Raw genomic sequence first — 16,858 nt, forward strand, 5'->3', positions numbered from 1 at the left:
TCCGGTTAGTACGATATTATCCACTTTGGGCCTTAATAACAAGTCCGCATGGATTTACTTTTGGTTTCCATCCCAAAAGGCCTCGTACTAATTAGAGTTGGACTTCTCTTTATATATTAGACACTCCTTGTCTAATTATCCAATGTGGAACTTAGTTTGATATCTCACATTCTCCCCCTCAAACTAAGGATCACATTCATCTCCCGTCCCACAACTGATTTTCAGGATTGTCTTGACTTGATCTATACCACACACACCTCTCATCATTCCTAACTCATAGGATATACCCGTTTATCACTCGAAGGGTATTTAGGTCTTCATGCATATTTCTCGTCAACCGTTCTGATACCAATTGTTGGAATTGTGTGAGCCCATGTCCAACTCTTTATTATCCGGTTAGTGCGATATTGTCCACTTTGGGCCTTAATAACAAGCCCGCATGGATTTACTTTTGGTTTTCATCCCAAAAGGCCTCGTACTAATTAGAGTTGGACTTCTCTTTATATATTAGACACTCCTTGTCTAATTATCCAATGTGGAACTTAATTTGATATCTCACATAATTAAGTGGGTTCACCTAAATTTGATGTTTATGCGCAGACTGTGACAAGATAATTAGGACATGTGAAATTAGCAGGATCAGATAGGACTTTGTTCGTTTTGGGAGTTATATAATGCAATAGCAGTGGGATTAAAATGGGCTCGTAACAAATATTAAATCCATGTTAGAAAAAAAATACATTACAGAACCCACAAACGCAGCAACGGATATTACATAACAACTTTGGTGAATACGCCCACTGGGCCTGAAAAAAGCCCAAAAACGCAGCGCATTAACGTTGTTCATTTGTTTTTTTTCTTCTCCTTTTCCGCTTGCTCTAGCATATAAAATGAGAAGAAAACCCTAGCACTCCTTCTCTTCTCCGTCACTGCCTCTCGAGCTACCCAATCTAAGGTACGACGACAGTCTCGACTCTCTTAGCTCCCGCATCAAAGTGTTTAGGCATGAAATGACTTAGGAACGATTCTAGCGTTGCTAGGAAGCTTACATAGGTGAACTTAGGAACGCTTTGATTTTGTTATTAGAGAGTTAAGTTCAGTCTTAGAGCTATTCAGATTGAAATGAGTTTTTTTATAATGTGCGAATGGCTTAATAGCATTCCTGCTTTGACTTTTTTTTTTTTAACTCAGAGCTAATTGCTACCTTTGGTGATTTAGTTTTTAGCAGAGGCTTTGAGTTTTTAGGGAGAAAATGGTGAGAATCAGTGTACTCAACGATGCTCTCAAGAGCATGTTCAATGCCGAGAAACGTGGCAAGAGGCAGGTCATGATCAGGCCTTCTTCCAAAGTCATCATCAAGTTCCTCATCGTTATGCAGAAGCACGGTACATCCATTTTGTAATTAATATATACATTCTTCAATATTCTTGAGAGTTTCGCTCCTTAGGTTAATATCTCACGCAAATGCAGGTTACATCGGTGAGTTTGAGTATGTTGATGACCACCGATCCGGCAAAATCGTTGTTGAATTGAACGGAAGGTTGAACAAGTGTGGCGTTATCAGCCCTCGTTTCGATGTTGGTGTTAAGGAGATTGAAAGTTGGACTGCCCGTCTGCTTCCTTCCAGACAGGTTCGGTCTTCTTATATCTTTTCGAAGCTAATTTAACTGTAACAACTAGCTTGGGAAGTAGAGACTAGATAATCACTATATATATCTCAAGATTTGGATAGTCTTCGTGAATGGTGTTGATCTTTTGAAACGTACTGAAATGTTGCAGTTTGGGTACATCGTGTTGACTACTTCTGCTGGTATTATGGACCATGAAGAAGCAAGGAGAAAGAATGTCGGAGGCAAGGTTCTCGGCTTCTTCTATTGAGAGATCTTTTTATGGCGAAAGAGACTTCTTCGTTCATTTTTTTTTTTTTTAAACTTTTGCCATCCATTTTCTTGGAGACTTTTGTTTTTTTTTAATTTCGAATTTTGTGGTAACTTTTTGTTGGATAGTTCTTAAATTTACTCTTTCTGGTCTCGAGTTCTTGAAAGATTTATATCCCATCTAAAGTCTCCAACTTATGTAGACCGTAAGCATTCTTTAGCAGGCTTTATATGCCTCAAAACTCTGTTCAATGATACCTGATCATTGTAAGCAAGTATAAATCCAAATGCATAACTATTTCATTATACCATCTCTGTACGATGGATACAAATACAATCATGCTGATACATAATTTGTTAAGAACTAAAGTAGAACTGAAAGAAATTGCCTTGCACAATTTTGCGGGAAAATTAGATGTATATAGTAAGACACAAACACATCACTTGTTCTCATTAATAGAACCTGGAAAAATAAAAACTCTTCAATAACAAGAAGCAAGAAACAAGTACTGACTGCCAAAGGTTACATGGTTGCCCAATTTTCTAATTCTATTTTTTCTTCTTCGATTTATCACACCTCATTAGAAAATGGATCACTCTCCCGTCTCCAGCCTTATCTCTGTCTCGCGTTTCATCTCATGTCCGGCGCAGGAAGCTCGGAAGTTGCTTCATGTATGTAGGTAGATATGTAGAGATAAGAGAGAGAGAGAGAGGAAGGTTTGATGAGCATCATCCATTGATGGCCTTTACGACCTCAAAAGATAAGCCAAATGAGAGAGACGTCTCTTTTTAGTGTTTATAGACCAAAAAAGTGGGTCGTTGTAAGAGTATCTTCGAAAGCATATGCTTCAAACCATTAACTCAGCTGACCCGAGACTCCATTATTACTACTTTTTCACTTTATGTTTTGTAGTTATTAAAAAAAGGAAGTATTATTGACGTGTGAGGAACATGGGTCGCTCGCCACAAAAGTAGAAAGATAGTGAGGACCGTTTTGCCTAGTTGTTTCTCATTGGACTCCCTTCCCACTGTTCGTGTAATCTGTCAGTTTTACGAGGTTACCAAAACTAGCTCACTATAATATTAGTTAAATTTACTTATGGAAATTTAGGTTCTGTTGGTAGGTTCTCCACCAAACACAATGTTCCCATTTATGAAAACTCCCTCTGTTTTTATCAACAAGTTGCTTTCCACTATTATCTAATTCACATTCTGCAAACTGTTACTCCTTGCGCAATACAAGTTCAGTTGGACAAGTCAGTATACTGTATATAACTTGTTTTACTTTTTGTAATGTAAAGAAGGTAAACGCAACCACATACAAGCAGCCAATCCATTAATACATCAATCTGATTCTGATTCATATAAATGTATTACAAACGTTTGAGCTCAGCATAAAAGCAAGGACTGTACCAAGGCACTTTTACGACAGATGTGTGGTAGACAGGATTTACATCTATAGTAAAATTAATTCATGATATTAGCGTAAACAATCAAAGTGGCTGTAGTTTAGTGGTAAGAATTCCACGTTGTGGCCGTGGAGACCTGGGCTCGAATCCCAGCAGCCACACTCTTTTGTTTTTTTTTTTAAATATTTTACTTCCATGGGCCTGTAATTGGTGCTCGGCTACAAATTACTGGCTCTTGTGGGCCTATATTTTTTGCTGGACAGTTATTTCTTTCGGAGTGAGAGTGTAACCGACAGCCAGGCGTATGTGATTTTGACTTTTTTTTTTTTTTTTTGTCGACGTGATTTTTACTTTTGATATAATAAATCTCTTAAAATTAACTAAAATAATAGATACTAAAAAAAGTAAATTAGCTGAAAACCCTTAGAAAAAGTAGATACCATAGTGGGGAAAATGGTAGTGATGGGAGAAGAAAACTGGGGAAATTTAGTACGTGGAATGTAAATAGGATGAGTTTGATGGGTAGAGAGTGCAATTATCCAAAAAGTTTTTGCTGCTAGAAAATAATGGATTGTATAAAATTTTGTTTGCCACCGATTTTATCTTTAAACTAATCCGTCGTGTTGCTCGTTGAGATTATATAAAAAAAGTCCATTGTTTACTAAGTTGTTGCCAATTGTATTATTACTAGATAAATCCCTTAAAATATACAGATAATATACAACCACGTCAGCAGATTAGAATTATATCATCAATTACTTTAAATAATCCGCGTTAAGATTTCTTCATTTCACCCTTAATCCTATTCAAAGATAAGATAAAAACGTAAAAAAAGGAAAACACAATATTTATTACAAATATTAAGGGATTCGATTCGTATCGTCCAGTAATATAGCAGTTTCAGAAAGAAATATTTAATAGCATTAATAAATCTATTCAAATAAAATGAAGAACGTGATCTATTCTATTAATTTTCCTGTATGACCAATTGATATATGTTAAGTCCAATTTTATTTCTTTTATTCAGAGATAAAGTAAAATGTATATATCAAGTTTACGTAACCGTTTGCTCCTAATTAACCGTTTGCTTCTATATGATAACATTTTTTTGAACGTGGACGTATAATGTGTTTAGTGGCCGCCATGCTTCCGTCGATAATTTTTAATACTAACCGCACATAACCCTAATATAACTGTCCTATTAATAATTAAGCATATGTTTACTGTCATATATACACTTTGTTATTTCATATATTTATTGACTATTACTCTAACGTAACCATTTGTTATCAATATGTAGTTCACCAATAATATGTGTTTAGTTATGCAACATGACAAATTTAATATAATTACTAGATTCTGACATGTTTTTTAAAAAATGGTTATATTTTTTATTTTACATTTTTTGAAATTTAATTTTTATATTTGTGTTTTAGTCATATTTATATTTTTCTTTGTATAATATTTTCTTAAATAATTAATAAGAGATTTTAATAATTGTATTAAAATAATTAGACCACATCTATATCAAATAGGTCATATTGTTGTTTTGATAGAATGAATCAAAGCTTCTTACTAATGATTTTAAAAAACATTTTACAAAAATATGATTACAAAGAAAAACAAAAATATCTATCAATAATATTAAATTGAAGTTGTCGTAAAAAAAAAATAAAAATAAAATTGAAGTATGTCCTATTGATATTAGTTTGGTTCAAAAAATGTTACTACATAATCAATATTACATTGGACTCATATATCAATATAAAAACTAATTATATAAAAATAACGACCTTTTACTATACATATATACACGTAACATTCACTGTAATCCCAAATTTTTAGGAGCCCACTTTTCCAAATTCAGTTTTATTAGACAGTTATATTAATAACAAAGCAAAAGGAATAAATGATGATCATATTTGATATTAACAACTGATAGCAACATATACAGATATAATACATTTTTTGTAAGCGGTTTAGTTATTGTGTCTACTTTTTCTTTTAACTAAGGTTCTAATGGGTTGATATTAATAAGTTGTGTCCACCTAATTATTTTATAACTGTATCTAAATAATTATAATCACCTTCTAAATATTGATATATGTTATGTTTAATTATTTATTTATTCTATTAATAATAACTAACTTCTATTTATTTTTTATAACTGTACCTACTTTAATATTGTTACTAACCACTTTATATGTTTATTATTATTGAGTTTTGATGAACATTCAATTCTCTCAGAAATTATTCATGCTACAATTTTTCAAAAACAGTTATGTTTCTTGGTGATTTAACTCAGTTCCAAAGAAACCCAGGAAAAAAAACAATTATATTTCTCAACAGGTATTTGTGTTTGGAAAAATTTCTGAATTTTTTTTCATCAACACTATAAAAAACAGTTATATTCTCAACGGGTATTTATAATTTCTGAACTTTTATATTTCTCAATGTTTTCTTACATTGAAAAAATGAACATTGGCAGAATTATTATATATTAAATAAGTGTGGATTGGTGGATTTCGGATCGTGGTTACCTGTCGATCCGCATATTATTTAAAATTTTAAAATTAAAAAAATTAAAAAATACAGAAATTTTAAATAATAATTTAGAATTTAAATCATGTATGAATTTTTTATTATAAATATATTTTAATAATAACTAAAGCGAAGCAGGTGCGAATACAAAATTATCTGTTTGCGAATTGTGTGGGTCATATTTTTTAACCAAAGAAAAACTGAAAATCCGCGGTGGGTCAACGGGACGAGTTCGACCCGAAACTCAGCCTTAACTGTGCGTATACCAGATCAATTTTAAATTGTTATTATTTAATAAAATATATTTTGATTAAAATTTATACACAAATATGATTAAAAAAATACAAATATAACCAGAAAGAAAAAAGAAATATCAAAAATTAAATTTAAAACAAAAAAATATATTCGTCCTTTTAAGGACGGGTCAAAATATATTTCTCAATGGGTTGACTAAACCCGCGGATTTCAATTTTCAATTTTCAACCCGCAGATTTCAGTTTTAGACGAAACAAAATTGAAATCCGCGGGTTGGCGGGTTCGACTGCAATATACCTCATCAAATTTTAAATTGTTATTATTTAATAAAATATACTTTGGTTAAAATTTATACATAAATATGATTATAAAAAAATCATATATATAATCACAAAAAAACATAAATATGAAAATTAAATTAAAATAAAAAATATACCCGCCCTTTAAAGGGCGGGTCAGAATCTAGTGGATTCCATTAAAATTTCTTATATTTTTAACTGAATTATCAGCGAAAGCATCTTTATTCGGTAGAGTCAATATCGATAATTACAAAAAATTATGGAAACAGATAAATCATATAAGATCGTGATTCGTGACCGTAAAGAAATGGATAAAAATCCAGATCAAAAACATTAAATACAATACTTATCCCAAAAGTAAAAAACATAATCTCTTCCGTAACGGAGATTAACCCTCCTCCTCCTCTCTTGTATATATAAACCCGTCACGTCTCATTCACAACTCACACATCAAAAAATACACACTTTACCACTTTCTTCTTCTCTTTACATCACTGATCTTTGAAGTTTTCTTCTGAAACGATGGAGTTGGATCTTACACCGAAGCTGCCTAAGCAAGTGTACGGAGGAGATGGTGGATCGTACTTCGCCTGGTGCCCGGAGGAGTTGCCGATGCTGAAAGAGGGTAACATCGGAGCAGCCAAGCTTGCTCTTGAGCAGCACGGTTTCGCTGTTCCTCGTTACTCTGACTCTCCCAAGGTTGCCTATGTTCTTCAAGGTTCGTAAAGTTGTTGACTTTATGTTCTTATACTGCGATCTATCAATCTGATCGGACAGACTTGTTTCTTCCCAAAGCTGTTAACTTTATGAATCCGATCGTGTGATCACGACACGTGTATGCTTTAAAAAAAGTTCTTGATCACGTTTTTGTTGTTGGCTCTAATCATCTAACGTGTAAGGCATTTGAAAGGTTGAGACTTTACTCTTGTTGATTGTGTAAAGGTTGAGACTTTAGTCTTGTTGATTCTGTTAGACATTGAAAGGTTGTGACTTTACTTTTGTTGATTCTGTTTTTTTTTTTCAGGATCTGGAACGGCGGGGATTGTACTCCCTGAGCAGGAGGAGAAGGTGATCGGTATCAAAGAAGGCGACTCTATTGCTCTTCCTTTCGGTGTTGTGACATGGTGGTTCAACAGTGGGATAGCGAGCTTGTTATCCTCTTCCTTGGTGAAACACACAAGGCTCACAAGAGAGGAGAGTTCACTGACTTTTACCTCACCGGCTCTAACGGGATCTTCACCGGTTTTACCCCTGAGTTTGTCGGCAGAGCGTGGGATCTTGACGAGGGGACCGTGAAGAAACTTGTGGGTTCTCAGACCGGTAAAGGCATTGTGAAGCTGGACGCTGGTGTCAAGATGCCGCAGCCCAGGGACGGGGACCGTGAAGGGTTTGTGTTGAACTGTTTGGAAGCTCCTCTCGATGTTGACATCAAGGACGGTGGGAGGGTTGTGGTGTTGAACACTAAGAACCTTCCTCTGGTTGGGGAGGTCGGGTTTGGTGCTGATCTCGTTAGGATTGACGCGCATTCCATGTGTTCGCCAGGTTTCTCTTGTGACTCGGCTCTTCAGGTGACTTACATTGTTGCCGGTAGTGGGAGAGTTCAGGTTGTTGGTGCTGATGGGAAGAGGGTTCTTGAGACTCATATCAAGGCTGGTTCTCTCTTTATTGTTCCGAGGTTCTTTGTGGTTTCCAAGATTGCTGATCCTGAGGGCATGTCTTGGTTCTCCATTGTGACTATTCCCGAGTAAGAATTCTTCTATTCGTTTCTGTGTTTTTCTTTCTTGAGTCGCAAACTAAAAGCTGTGTGTCTGTGTGTGTTTGTAGTCCAATCTTCACGCATTTGGCTGGGAGGACATCGGTTTGGAAGGCATTGTCTCCAGAGGTTTTGCAGGCGGCGTTTAAGGTTGATCCTGAGGTGGAGCAGTCCTTCCGTTCAAAGAGAACTGCGGACGCCATTTTCTTCCCTCCTTCCAACTGAATAAGGCGCAGAGAGGAGAACAAGAACCAGCTTTGTCTTTAGTTTCTTCCCTTGTTTTTTCTTTGCTTGTGACTCCCGGGAGTACGTAGGGTTTGCTTTTCTTCTTGTGTTTTATCCTGGACCGGTTCTTGTTCTCTTTGTTGATCTTTACGCTTTGTTATTGAAATAAAACATTATCAACACTATTTTATAAATCTTTGGTAACTTTCTCGATTACACATTTTTAACACGAATCTGGCTCAAGAGGCTTAACACAACAACACACAATAGCTTTACCAAATATTTCCCTGGACATCGTTTTTTTTTTCTCTCTTCCAACGGTCTGCGGCGGGGCATCTCATTGTATTCGTTAAGTTGTTTTAGAGTAAACAAAAGAGAAGTACATGTTTGTTGCACAAAAAAAAGTACATGTTTATTTTGTCGGAAACTTGTTATCCGGTTGCAAAATTCATTATGTAATGTTAAACATTAACTCATTATTTTCATAAAATATTTGAAACTTCAACAAGAAAGAGGAGGTATACCGTATACCACAAGCCGAAAAGGCTTTATGAGCATTTTTGGATTTAATATACTGACCATAAACTGGATCGTTTATGTAACCACATAAACACGGCTCTCTTTTTTTCATCCCATGACTGCATTGGTGAGAGCCAAAGACGACACAAGGATTATCACTGCATTAGTGAGAGCCAAAGACGACACAAGGATTATCACAATTGCGATGCATATTGCTCCTACTGTGAACTTCCTATTTTATAACCTTATTGATTCTTTTCAAACTAGATCTGGTTAATCTTTTCTTTCTTGAAAAATGTTTGCTTCATGATTTTGAGTTGTTGATGGTCGAGTTATTAAATAGGTAGACTAGAGTGAAGTTCGGCAAGAATAGGCTATAGCTTTTTTTATTTAAGTGCAGTTTTTCATTTATAATTAAATCTCGAAGCATTGATTTTGATAATTATAAGATATTGACAAATATATACAAGTATTTATATTATGTTACAATTTAGCAATATATTTTAAAAAACTACATAATAAGAAAACAAACAAATTTGCAAGCAATTTTATACATATATTAACTGAAAATATTTAACTGAGGAAGCTAAATTAATCAATGCACATGTACATATTAGATCAGAACAATACTAATTTTTATATAAATCTGATATGAAAAATTAATTATTATAGTCTATAACAAAACTAAAACCATCAATGCACATGTACATATAGATCTGAACAATATTAATTTTATATAAATCTAATATGAAAAATTAATTATAATCTTTTATGATGTCCAAATGTTACTTTTTAAATATTCCCTAGATATCACTTACCAAATAATTTTTACATGTGTCATTACTACAATGGTTCTCAGAAAAAAATGATGATATGCTAACAAGAAATATGACATAGCTCTTTTTTACATGTCATAATATTAATTATGACATAATTCAATTATAAAAATAAAAATATAAAGTAATAAGTTTATAATCATTACCACAGTTATAAACATAAGAAAAAATTTAAATAGATGTGATTTATTACAAACTTACAAAATGAACAAATTAATAACAAAAAGACTAAAAATATTTATTTGCTTATTGGAATTTTATATATTTTCAATGTTTCAAATGAGGACCGTAGATGGCACAAATATATATTTTATTATATTATTTTCTATACCACTCATGTTTATGATTTTATTAAATTTAATATATATGATTCATGTTTAATATATAAAAATAAAATATAGATAAACATATGTAAATAGTTTTTCAGAACAAAAAATACAATAAAAATGTAAAATGCTATTGGTTAAATTGATGAAATTAATGAAAATATAATAAATTTTAATCAGTTTTTTAATATGTGTGAAAAATGTCTAGATGACATTCTTTGTAAAATAGAGGGAATAAGTCTTGTCGAGTAATGCCATTTTTTGGATGAAGATGGGTCAAAAGTCAAAACAGAAACACACAACTCAGCGCAATGAACAATATTACTCTCTCCGTTCCTAAATGTAGGATGTTTAAAAAAACTTTGATGTTCCAATATATAAGATGTTCTCATTTTTCTAGGTAACTTTTACTTTATTAAAAATTGTGTGACCAATCATATTTAACAATCTATTTTATAATTGGTTGACTACCATTAATTTGTAGCTTTAACTCTATTTTCTAAACAAAAAGTGATTTTGTCTTAATATGTGTGTTTTTACCTAAACATCTTATATTTAGGAACGGAGGGAGTATTACATATTATTACATACGATTTGATAATACTTTTACATTATATAATTATTTTAAACATTTTGGATAAGGTACACCACAAGTGGCTAAGACTTGGTGTGTATATTTGGAATTAACATACGGACTAAATTTTGGATCTTTTATGTAACCACATAGACATGACTGTTGTTTTTTAAGTACTCCACAACATTCTGTTGACGGTTTTCCAGTTTTAGCTGCTGGGATGCATGGTTTAAGTTCGTTCGGGACACATACTCCTTTGTTCTCCACGACTGCATTGGTCTGAGCCAAAGACGACACAAGGACTATCACAAGTGCTATGCATATTGCTCCTGTGAACTTCATGTTTTTATAGTCTTAGTGATTCTTTTCAAACTAGATCTACTTAATTTTTTCTTGAAAATGTTTGTGATGATGATTTTGAGTTGTTGATGGTCAAGCTATTATATAGGTTGAGATTGGAGTAAAGTTTGCAACAACAGGCTAGCTTTTTATGTAGTGTATCTTGTCTTTTTAATTAAATTTTGAAGCATTTATTTTGATAATTTATGAGATATTGACATATGTATACAAGTATTGATATTATGTTACACTTAGCAAATGATTTCAAAGAAAACTACATAATTAGAAAATATCCAAATTTGCAAGCAATTATGTATATTTACTGAAAATATCTAACTGAGGTAAAAGTGTAATGTATTAATCTATAATAAAACTAAAAAAATAAATGCATTTGTACATATTAGATTTGAGCAATACTATTTTTATATGAATATGATAAGAAAAATTAACTATAACTGGGTGTTTTCCTGCACCATGTGCACTAATAAAATTTTAAATTTAAATTCTATTTTAAAATAAAATTTAGTATTTTTAGATTTATTATTTTCTCATCTATATTTTAATTGAGCATAAATTAAGATAAAATAATAATTTGTTTTTTTAATTATATTTAAGAATAGATATGTATATATTTAAAATTATAATCTTAGATATATTTTATCTATTTTATTTTTAATATTATATATTAAATCAACTTGTATAAAATTAAGAAAATATGATATTAAAGTATAAAATTATCAAAAATAAAACAAAACAAAAAATTTAACCAATGTGGTTTAATTCACGGCAGCCACCATCGATTAAAATGTGGTGAAAAAGTGGTACCTTTCCTTCGACGGGCTCTCCGGCTAAGTCCTGTGGACGGTCATTAGGTACTAGTCGGGCTTCTTCCCAGAACATCCGGATACCAGGGTTATTAAAAAAAATAAAACAACATTTCTAAAATTCGTAGATATATTGAAGAAATTAATAATATTATGATTATAATTGTATTTTAAAAAACTGTAAAGATTTCGAAAATATTTTTAGTTTAAATTGTATAATTATTTAAAATATAGAAATATAATATTTCGAAATTTTAAAATATAATTATATTTTTATTATTATATTATTTATTGTCATATTTTAATAGATTTGCTTTAATGATGGTATGTAATTTATTACCATATTCTAAAGTTTCTATCAAAAATATAAATAAATATTAAATGTAATTATCTATGTTATATTAAAGTATAAGCTATGTCATATTTGTAACATGCCATGTCACATTAATTTGATGAAAATTATTGTAGAAAAAACATATTTCAAAATCACATTATAAATAATGTTTAGGGGATCTTGATAATGTTCAAAGGCTACTTAATAAAATTGTTTGGAAAAGTGGAACCAACCGAACAAAAGGATATGTAGTTATTATAAGATTTTTTCACAGATTCATGTCAATATTTTGTAAATATAAACTTTAATATTGTATATAGTTGGGAAGAGGATATATTTAAGTGAAAATATCAAAGGACTTTTCAAAAAAAAAATATATCAAAGGAGGAAGACAGAGACAATCCTATGCATAGAACACTTTAAAAATTTCTATAAATTAATGAATGTAAACATGAATAATGGTTTTAAAAATGTGGTAAACTTGAAATATCCCATGAAACTTTCAGTAAACAATATTATTACATAGGATTTGATGATATTAACATTATATAATTATTTTATAAATACTTGAAACTTCAACAAGCAGGATAAGATATCCTACAAGCCGATATGACTTTGTGAGCATTTGGAGATTTAAAACAGTGACCAAATGATGTATTTTTTATATAACTACATAGACACGATTTTTGTTCTTTTAGTTTTCTACAACATTCTGTCGACGGTTTACTTCCGGTTAGTCCTGCTGGCGTGCATGGTTTAAGCTCTGCCGGGACGCATGCCACTTTTATTTCCTCTTCCACGGCTACATTGGTCCAAGCCAAAGATGACACAAGGACTATCAGAAATGAGATGCATATCGTTCCTGTGAACTTCGTGTTGTGTAACCTTAGTGATTGATTTCAAATTAGTTCTAAGTAATTTTTGATTTCTTGAAAAATGTCTGAGATGTTGATTTTGAGGTGTTGATGGTCAAGCTCTTATATAAGTGGAGATCGGAGTAAAACAGTAAGTCAGTAACAGGCTGGCGTTTTAGGTAGTTTATTTCTGTCCCTTTTAATTAAATGTTGAAGGAGTGCACACACATTTTAATAGCTATTTATCTATATACTAAAACTAAAATTATTAATGCACATGTATATATTGGGACATCTACATCTATGATATCTAAATAGATATCTAAACATTAGAAATATTAAAGTAAAAAAAAAGAGATGATATATAAAAATCCATGAGATATTTTAAAAACACAAAAGAATCATGTTACACTTGTCAAATATTTTATATTAATTTAGCCTTTTCCATTAACTAAACATTAATATTTTATTAATTTATAATAAATATTAGTATTATATTTGAACAATACTAATTTATATAAATTTGATATGAAAAAAATAATTATAACTTCTGATAATATTCAAAAGTTACTCTTAAATAAAATTGTTTGGAGAAAAAAAAGAATCTTAAAGGTGAAATTCTCATACTTTTTTATTCCAGAGTTAAAATGGAATAAGGGTCCAAGAGTTTAATTCCTTCCTGATTCAAGAAATTATTTGGAGGTGAAAATTTTCAGCTTGCCTTATTACTTTTAGACCTGAAACTTTTATTTTTATTTTGCTAATTCACACAGTGGGACTTCTAGTAAACTCAAGATCTTGTGGTGAAGTTATAGCTGAGTTTTTTTCTCTGGGGTTTTTCCTCTTCTTTATGTTTCTTCTTGCTCTAAACCAAACCACCATATAATGGAAAAGTTGTCACCTGCTCTGTTTCATCAACTCCATCTTTTTTCCATCAACAGTCTGGCTCCATTTCATTTATAAATGTCCACCCTGAATCAACCTTTACAATCACACCACAAGTAGAAACAATCAAACTCAAATTCAAATAAACTAATTTTAGTCTCTGATATTTTTCCTTGTCAATGACAGGCTGCAAGATACTCTTCCTCCTGGTTTTAGCTCTTGTCATTACTTTTGTCTCGGCTGCTCGTCTTCTTGATGAAGAAGAAGATCTTGGGTTAGTCCCTATGCCTACCACAAGTCCTGGTCCATTGCCAACTGCTGGTTCAGGTCCTTTGACTACATTAACTGGCCCCGGACCTCTACCAACCACTGGTTCTAGTTCTTTACCTGTTGCTAGTTCAGGTCCCTTTCCTACTACTGGCCCTGGCTCTCTACCAACCACCGGTTCTGCTCCTTTTCCGGTTGCTACTTCTGGTCCTTTGCCTGCTGCTGGTTCAGGGCCTTTCCCTGCTGCTACAGCCACCGGTGTAGGGTCAACGACCAGTGGTTCAGTTCCAGACCACACCCTGGTTTTCTTTATGCATGACATACTCGGTGGCTCAAATCCGACAGCCAGAGCTGTGACTGGAGTCGTTGCAAACCCAGCTCTCAGTGGCCAACTTCCATTTGCCAAGCCCAACGGCGCAAACCTCCCTGTCAACAACGGCTTTCCATCCAACAATAACAACAACGGAATCCTCAACAACAACAACGTCCCACTCCTCGTCGGGCTGGGCGGAACTACTTCCAGCATTCTACAGAACAACGGAGACAACCTCTTGAACGGTCTCCCCGTGGCCAATGGTGGTCAGCTCCCGTCGGGTTCGTCTCTCCAAATGCTCATGTTTGGAACAATGACGGTGATGGACAACGAGCTAACCGAAGGGCATGAACTAGGGTCAGGTCTGCTTGGCAAAGCCCAGGGCTTCTATGTAGCCAGCGCAGTTGATGGAACCAGCCAGACAATGGCTTTCACGGCTATGTTCGAGAGTGGTGGTTATGAAGATAGCATAAGTTTCTTCGGTGTACACAGAACAGCTGCATCGGAATCTCATCTTGGGGTTATGGGTGGTACGGGGAAGTATGTGAATGCGAGAGGCTACGCCATCGTCAAGACATTTACAGGTGGCACCGGAAATACACAGCAGCCACACCAGTTCACAGATGGGCTTGAGACTGTTCTTGAATGCACCGTTTATCTTTCTTACTAGTTTTTTTCTTTCTTCTTGTCATCTATTATTGAAGTTTGTTGTCTTCTTTCGTCTTTGTCATCTTAATATGTAACAGAACCTATTAATTGACAACAAATCTCCTCTAGTTACGAGTTAATATATTTTTGAATTCAAAATAACAATAAAAACAGAAACGAGAGAGAAAAAAGGAAGACCAGCATGGATATTATGACCGAGTGGAACTGAAGCAACGGCTCCAACGAGACAGGCTTTACCCGCCAAAACAAACAAAACAAAGGTTTCGAATAAATAACCCCACACACCATACGACTAAATAATATCTCCAATACAAAGAAACAAATGGTGCTCTTGAAACCTTCTGCCTTTTCAAAATCACCTAAGCTCCCTCCTCCACAGCAAGGCGGCTTCTCCGAGTCTCTGATCAGTGATACCGTCGAGGCAACCGATGCTTTCGTACGCCAATGGGTTTCCCCACACATCTACGATCCTTCTTCCACTTCCTGCAGCCTCTCTTCACTTTTCTCCGCGGAAAACCGCGGAGAAGGAAGACGCTTCCTCGACGTCCTAGCCAAGTTACAATACGCTATTCAGAGCGCCGGTCTGGTGAATCCGGACTCCGCCAAGCTTGCTCAAGCGCGTGATCTGATGCGGACGGCTATGAAGTATTTGGAGAAGGAGTTTTACCGGGTTTTGAAATCTAACCGCCGGTTTTTGGATTCGGAATCCATCACTAGCTGCTCTTTTGACGAGAAAGTAGATGCTGACGCTATCGAGGATTTGAAGATGATAGCTAATTGCATGATCTCCTCCGGTTATGAGAAGGATTGCGTTAAGATATATAAGAAACTCAGAAGAAAGATCATCGTCGAGGCCTTGTCTCACCTAGGGTTCGAGAAACTAACCTCGGCGCAGATGCAGAAACTAGAATGGGAGATTCTAGAGAAGAAGATCAAAGGTTGGGTGAGGCTTGCGACAGTCGCATTCACCACGCTGTTTAACGGAGAACGAATCCTCTGCGATCGGATCTTCTCTTCCTCCTCTTCATCCTCAGTATCCTTAGCCGAGTCAACCTTCGTCGAGATTACCCTACAGAGCGCGTTGAAGCTCTTCGTCTTCCCGATAACCGTCGCGAGATGCAGGAAAACCGCGGAGAAGATCTTCCCCACGCTCGACGTTTACCAGACGATCTTGCACGTCGTTCCCAAAATCGACCAGATCTTCAGCTACGATTCAACCGCCTCCGTGCGATCGCAGGCGGCTGAATCTTTAGAAAAGCTAGGCGTATCGGTGAACGCGATGATGGTCGAGTTCCAATCGTCGATCACGAAAGAGTCATCGAAATGGCCGATCGCATGTGGCGGAGTCCATCAGCTCACGAGGTACGTCATGAACTTCATAGTCTTTCTCGGGGATTACAGCGACTCGCTCACCGCCATTATCAAGGACAAGGAGTCCTTGTTGCCGTTACCGGAGGATTACTATAACAGTAACAGCAGCAGCAACGAAGAGAATCCAGAGAACGCTGGCTCTCCGATGGCTGCGAGGCTAGCGTGGCTGATACTCGTCCTGCTCTGCAAAATCGACGCGAAATCTCGTCTCTACAGCGACGCGGCGCTCTCGTATCTCTTCCTCGCCAACAACCTCCATTACGTGCTCATCAAGGTACGCACATCGAACCTCAAGGTCGTTCTGGGAGACGACTGGGTGGCCAATCACGAGGTTAAGGTGACTCAGTACCTAGAGAAGTACGAGAAAATGGCGTGGGGAGATGTGATC

General features: G+C 34.6%; 4 protein-coding genes and 1 non-coding gene across 5 annotated transcripts in view; all 5 read left to right on the forward strand.

The window, feature by feature from the left end:
- Positions 1-818: 818 nt before the first annotated feature.
- On the forward strand, positions 819-2,057 carry LOC108834353 (40S ribosomal protein S15a). The gene is made up of 4 exons (XM_018607688.2): positions 819-955; positions 1,219-1,385; positions 1,471-1,631; positions 1,780-2,057. The coding sequence occupies exons 2-4, from the start codon at positions 1,253-1,255 to the stop codon at positions 1,876-1,878; spliced, it is 393 nt and encodes a 130-aa protein (XP_018463190.1). The 5' UTR covers positions 819-955; positions 1,219-1,252; the 3' UTR covers positions 1,879-2,057.
- A 1,318-nt stretch (positions 2,058-3,375) lies between these two features.
- On the forward strand, positions 3,376-3,447 carry TRNAH-GUG (transfer RNA histidin (anticodon GUG)). The gene has a single exon. It is a non-coding gene; the product is annotated as a tRNA-His (tRNA).
- Positions 3,448-6,761: 3,314 nt separating this feature from the next.
- Positions 6,762-8,544, forward strand: LOC108814423 (glutelin type-D 1). The gene is given in 4 exon segments (XM_018586996.2): positions 6,762-7,099; positions 7,406-7,516; positions 7,519-8,125; positions 8,206-8,544. Coding segments are annotated over 4 exon segments (1,068 nt in total). The 5' UTR covers positions 6,762-6,903; the 3' UTR covers positions 8,360-8,544.
- Positions 8,545-13,948: 5,404 nt separating this feature from the next.
- On the forward strand, positions 13,949-15,218 carry LOC108857605 (dirigent protein 25). The gene has a single exon (XM_018631611.2). It carries the CDS (start codon positions 14,030-14,032, stop codon positions 15,098-15,100), a length of 1,071 nt encoding a protein of 356 aa, XP_018487113.1. The 5' UTR covers positions 13,949-14,029; the 3' UTR covers positions 15,101-15,218.
- Positions 15,219-15,317: 99 nt separating this feature from the next.
- Positions 15,318-16,858, forward strand: part of LOC130495623 (exocyst complex component EXO70H1-like) — a 2,485-nt gene continuing 944 nt past the window's right edge. Inside the window, exon 1 of the mRNA XM_056987043.1 lies at positions 15,318-16,852. Within this exon, the coding sequence (XP_056843023.1) occupies positions 15,422-16,852 (1,431 nt within the window). The 5' untranslated portion in view covers positions 15,318-15,421. The remainder of the gene's footprint in view (positions 16,853-16,858) is intronic.

Source organism: Raphanus sativus, chromosome 1 (assembly GCF_000801105.2).
Source record: "Raphanus sativus cultivar WK10039 chromosome 1, ASM80110v3, whole genome shotgun sequence".
NCBI classification, from domain to species: domain Eukaryota; kingdom Viridiplantae; phylum Streptophyta; class Magnoliopsida; order Brassicales; family Brassicaceae; genus Raphanus; species Raphanus sativus.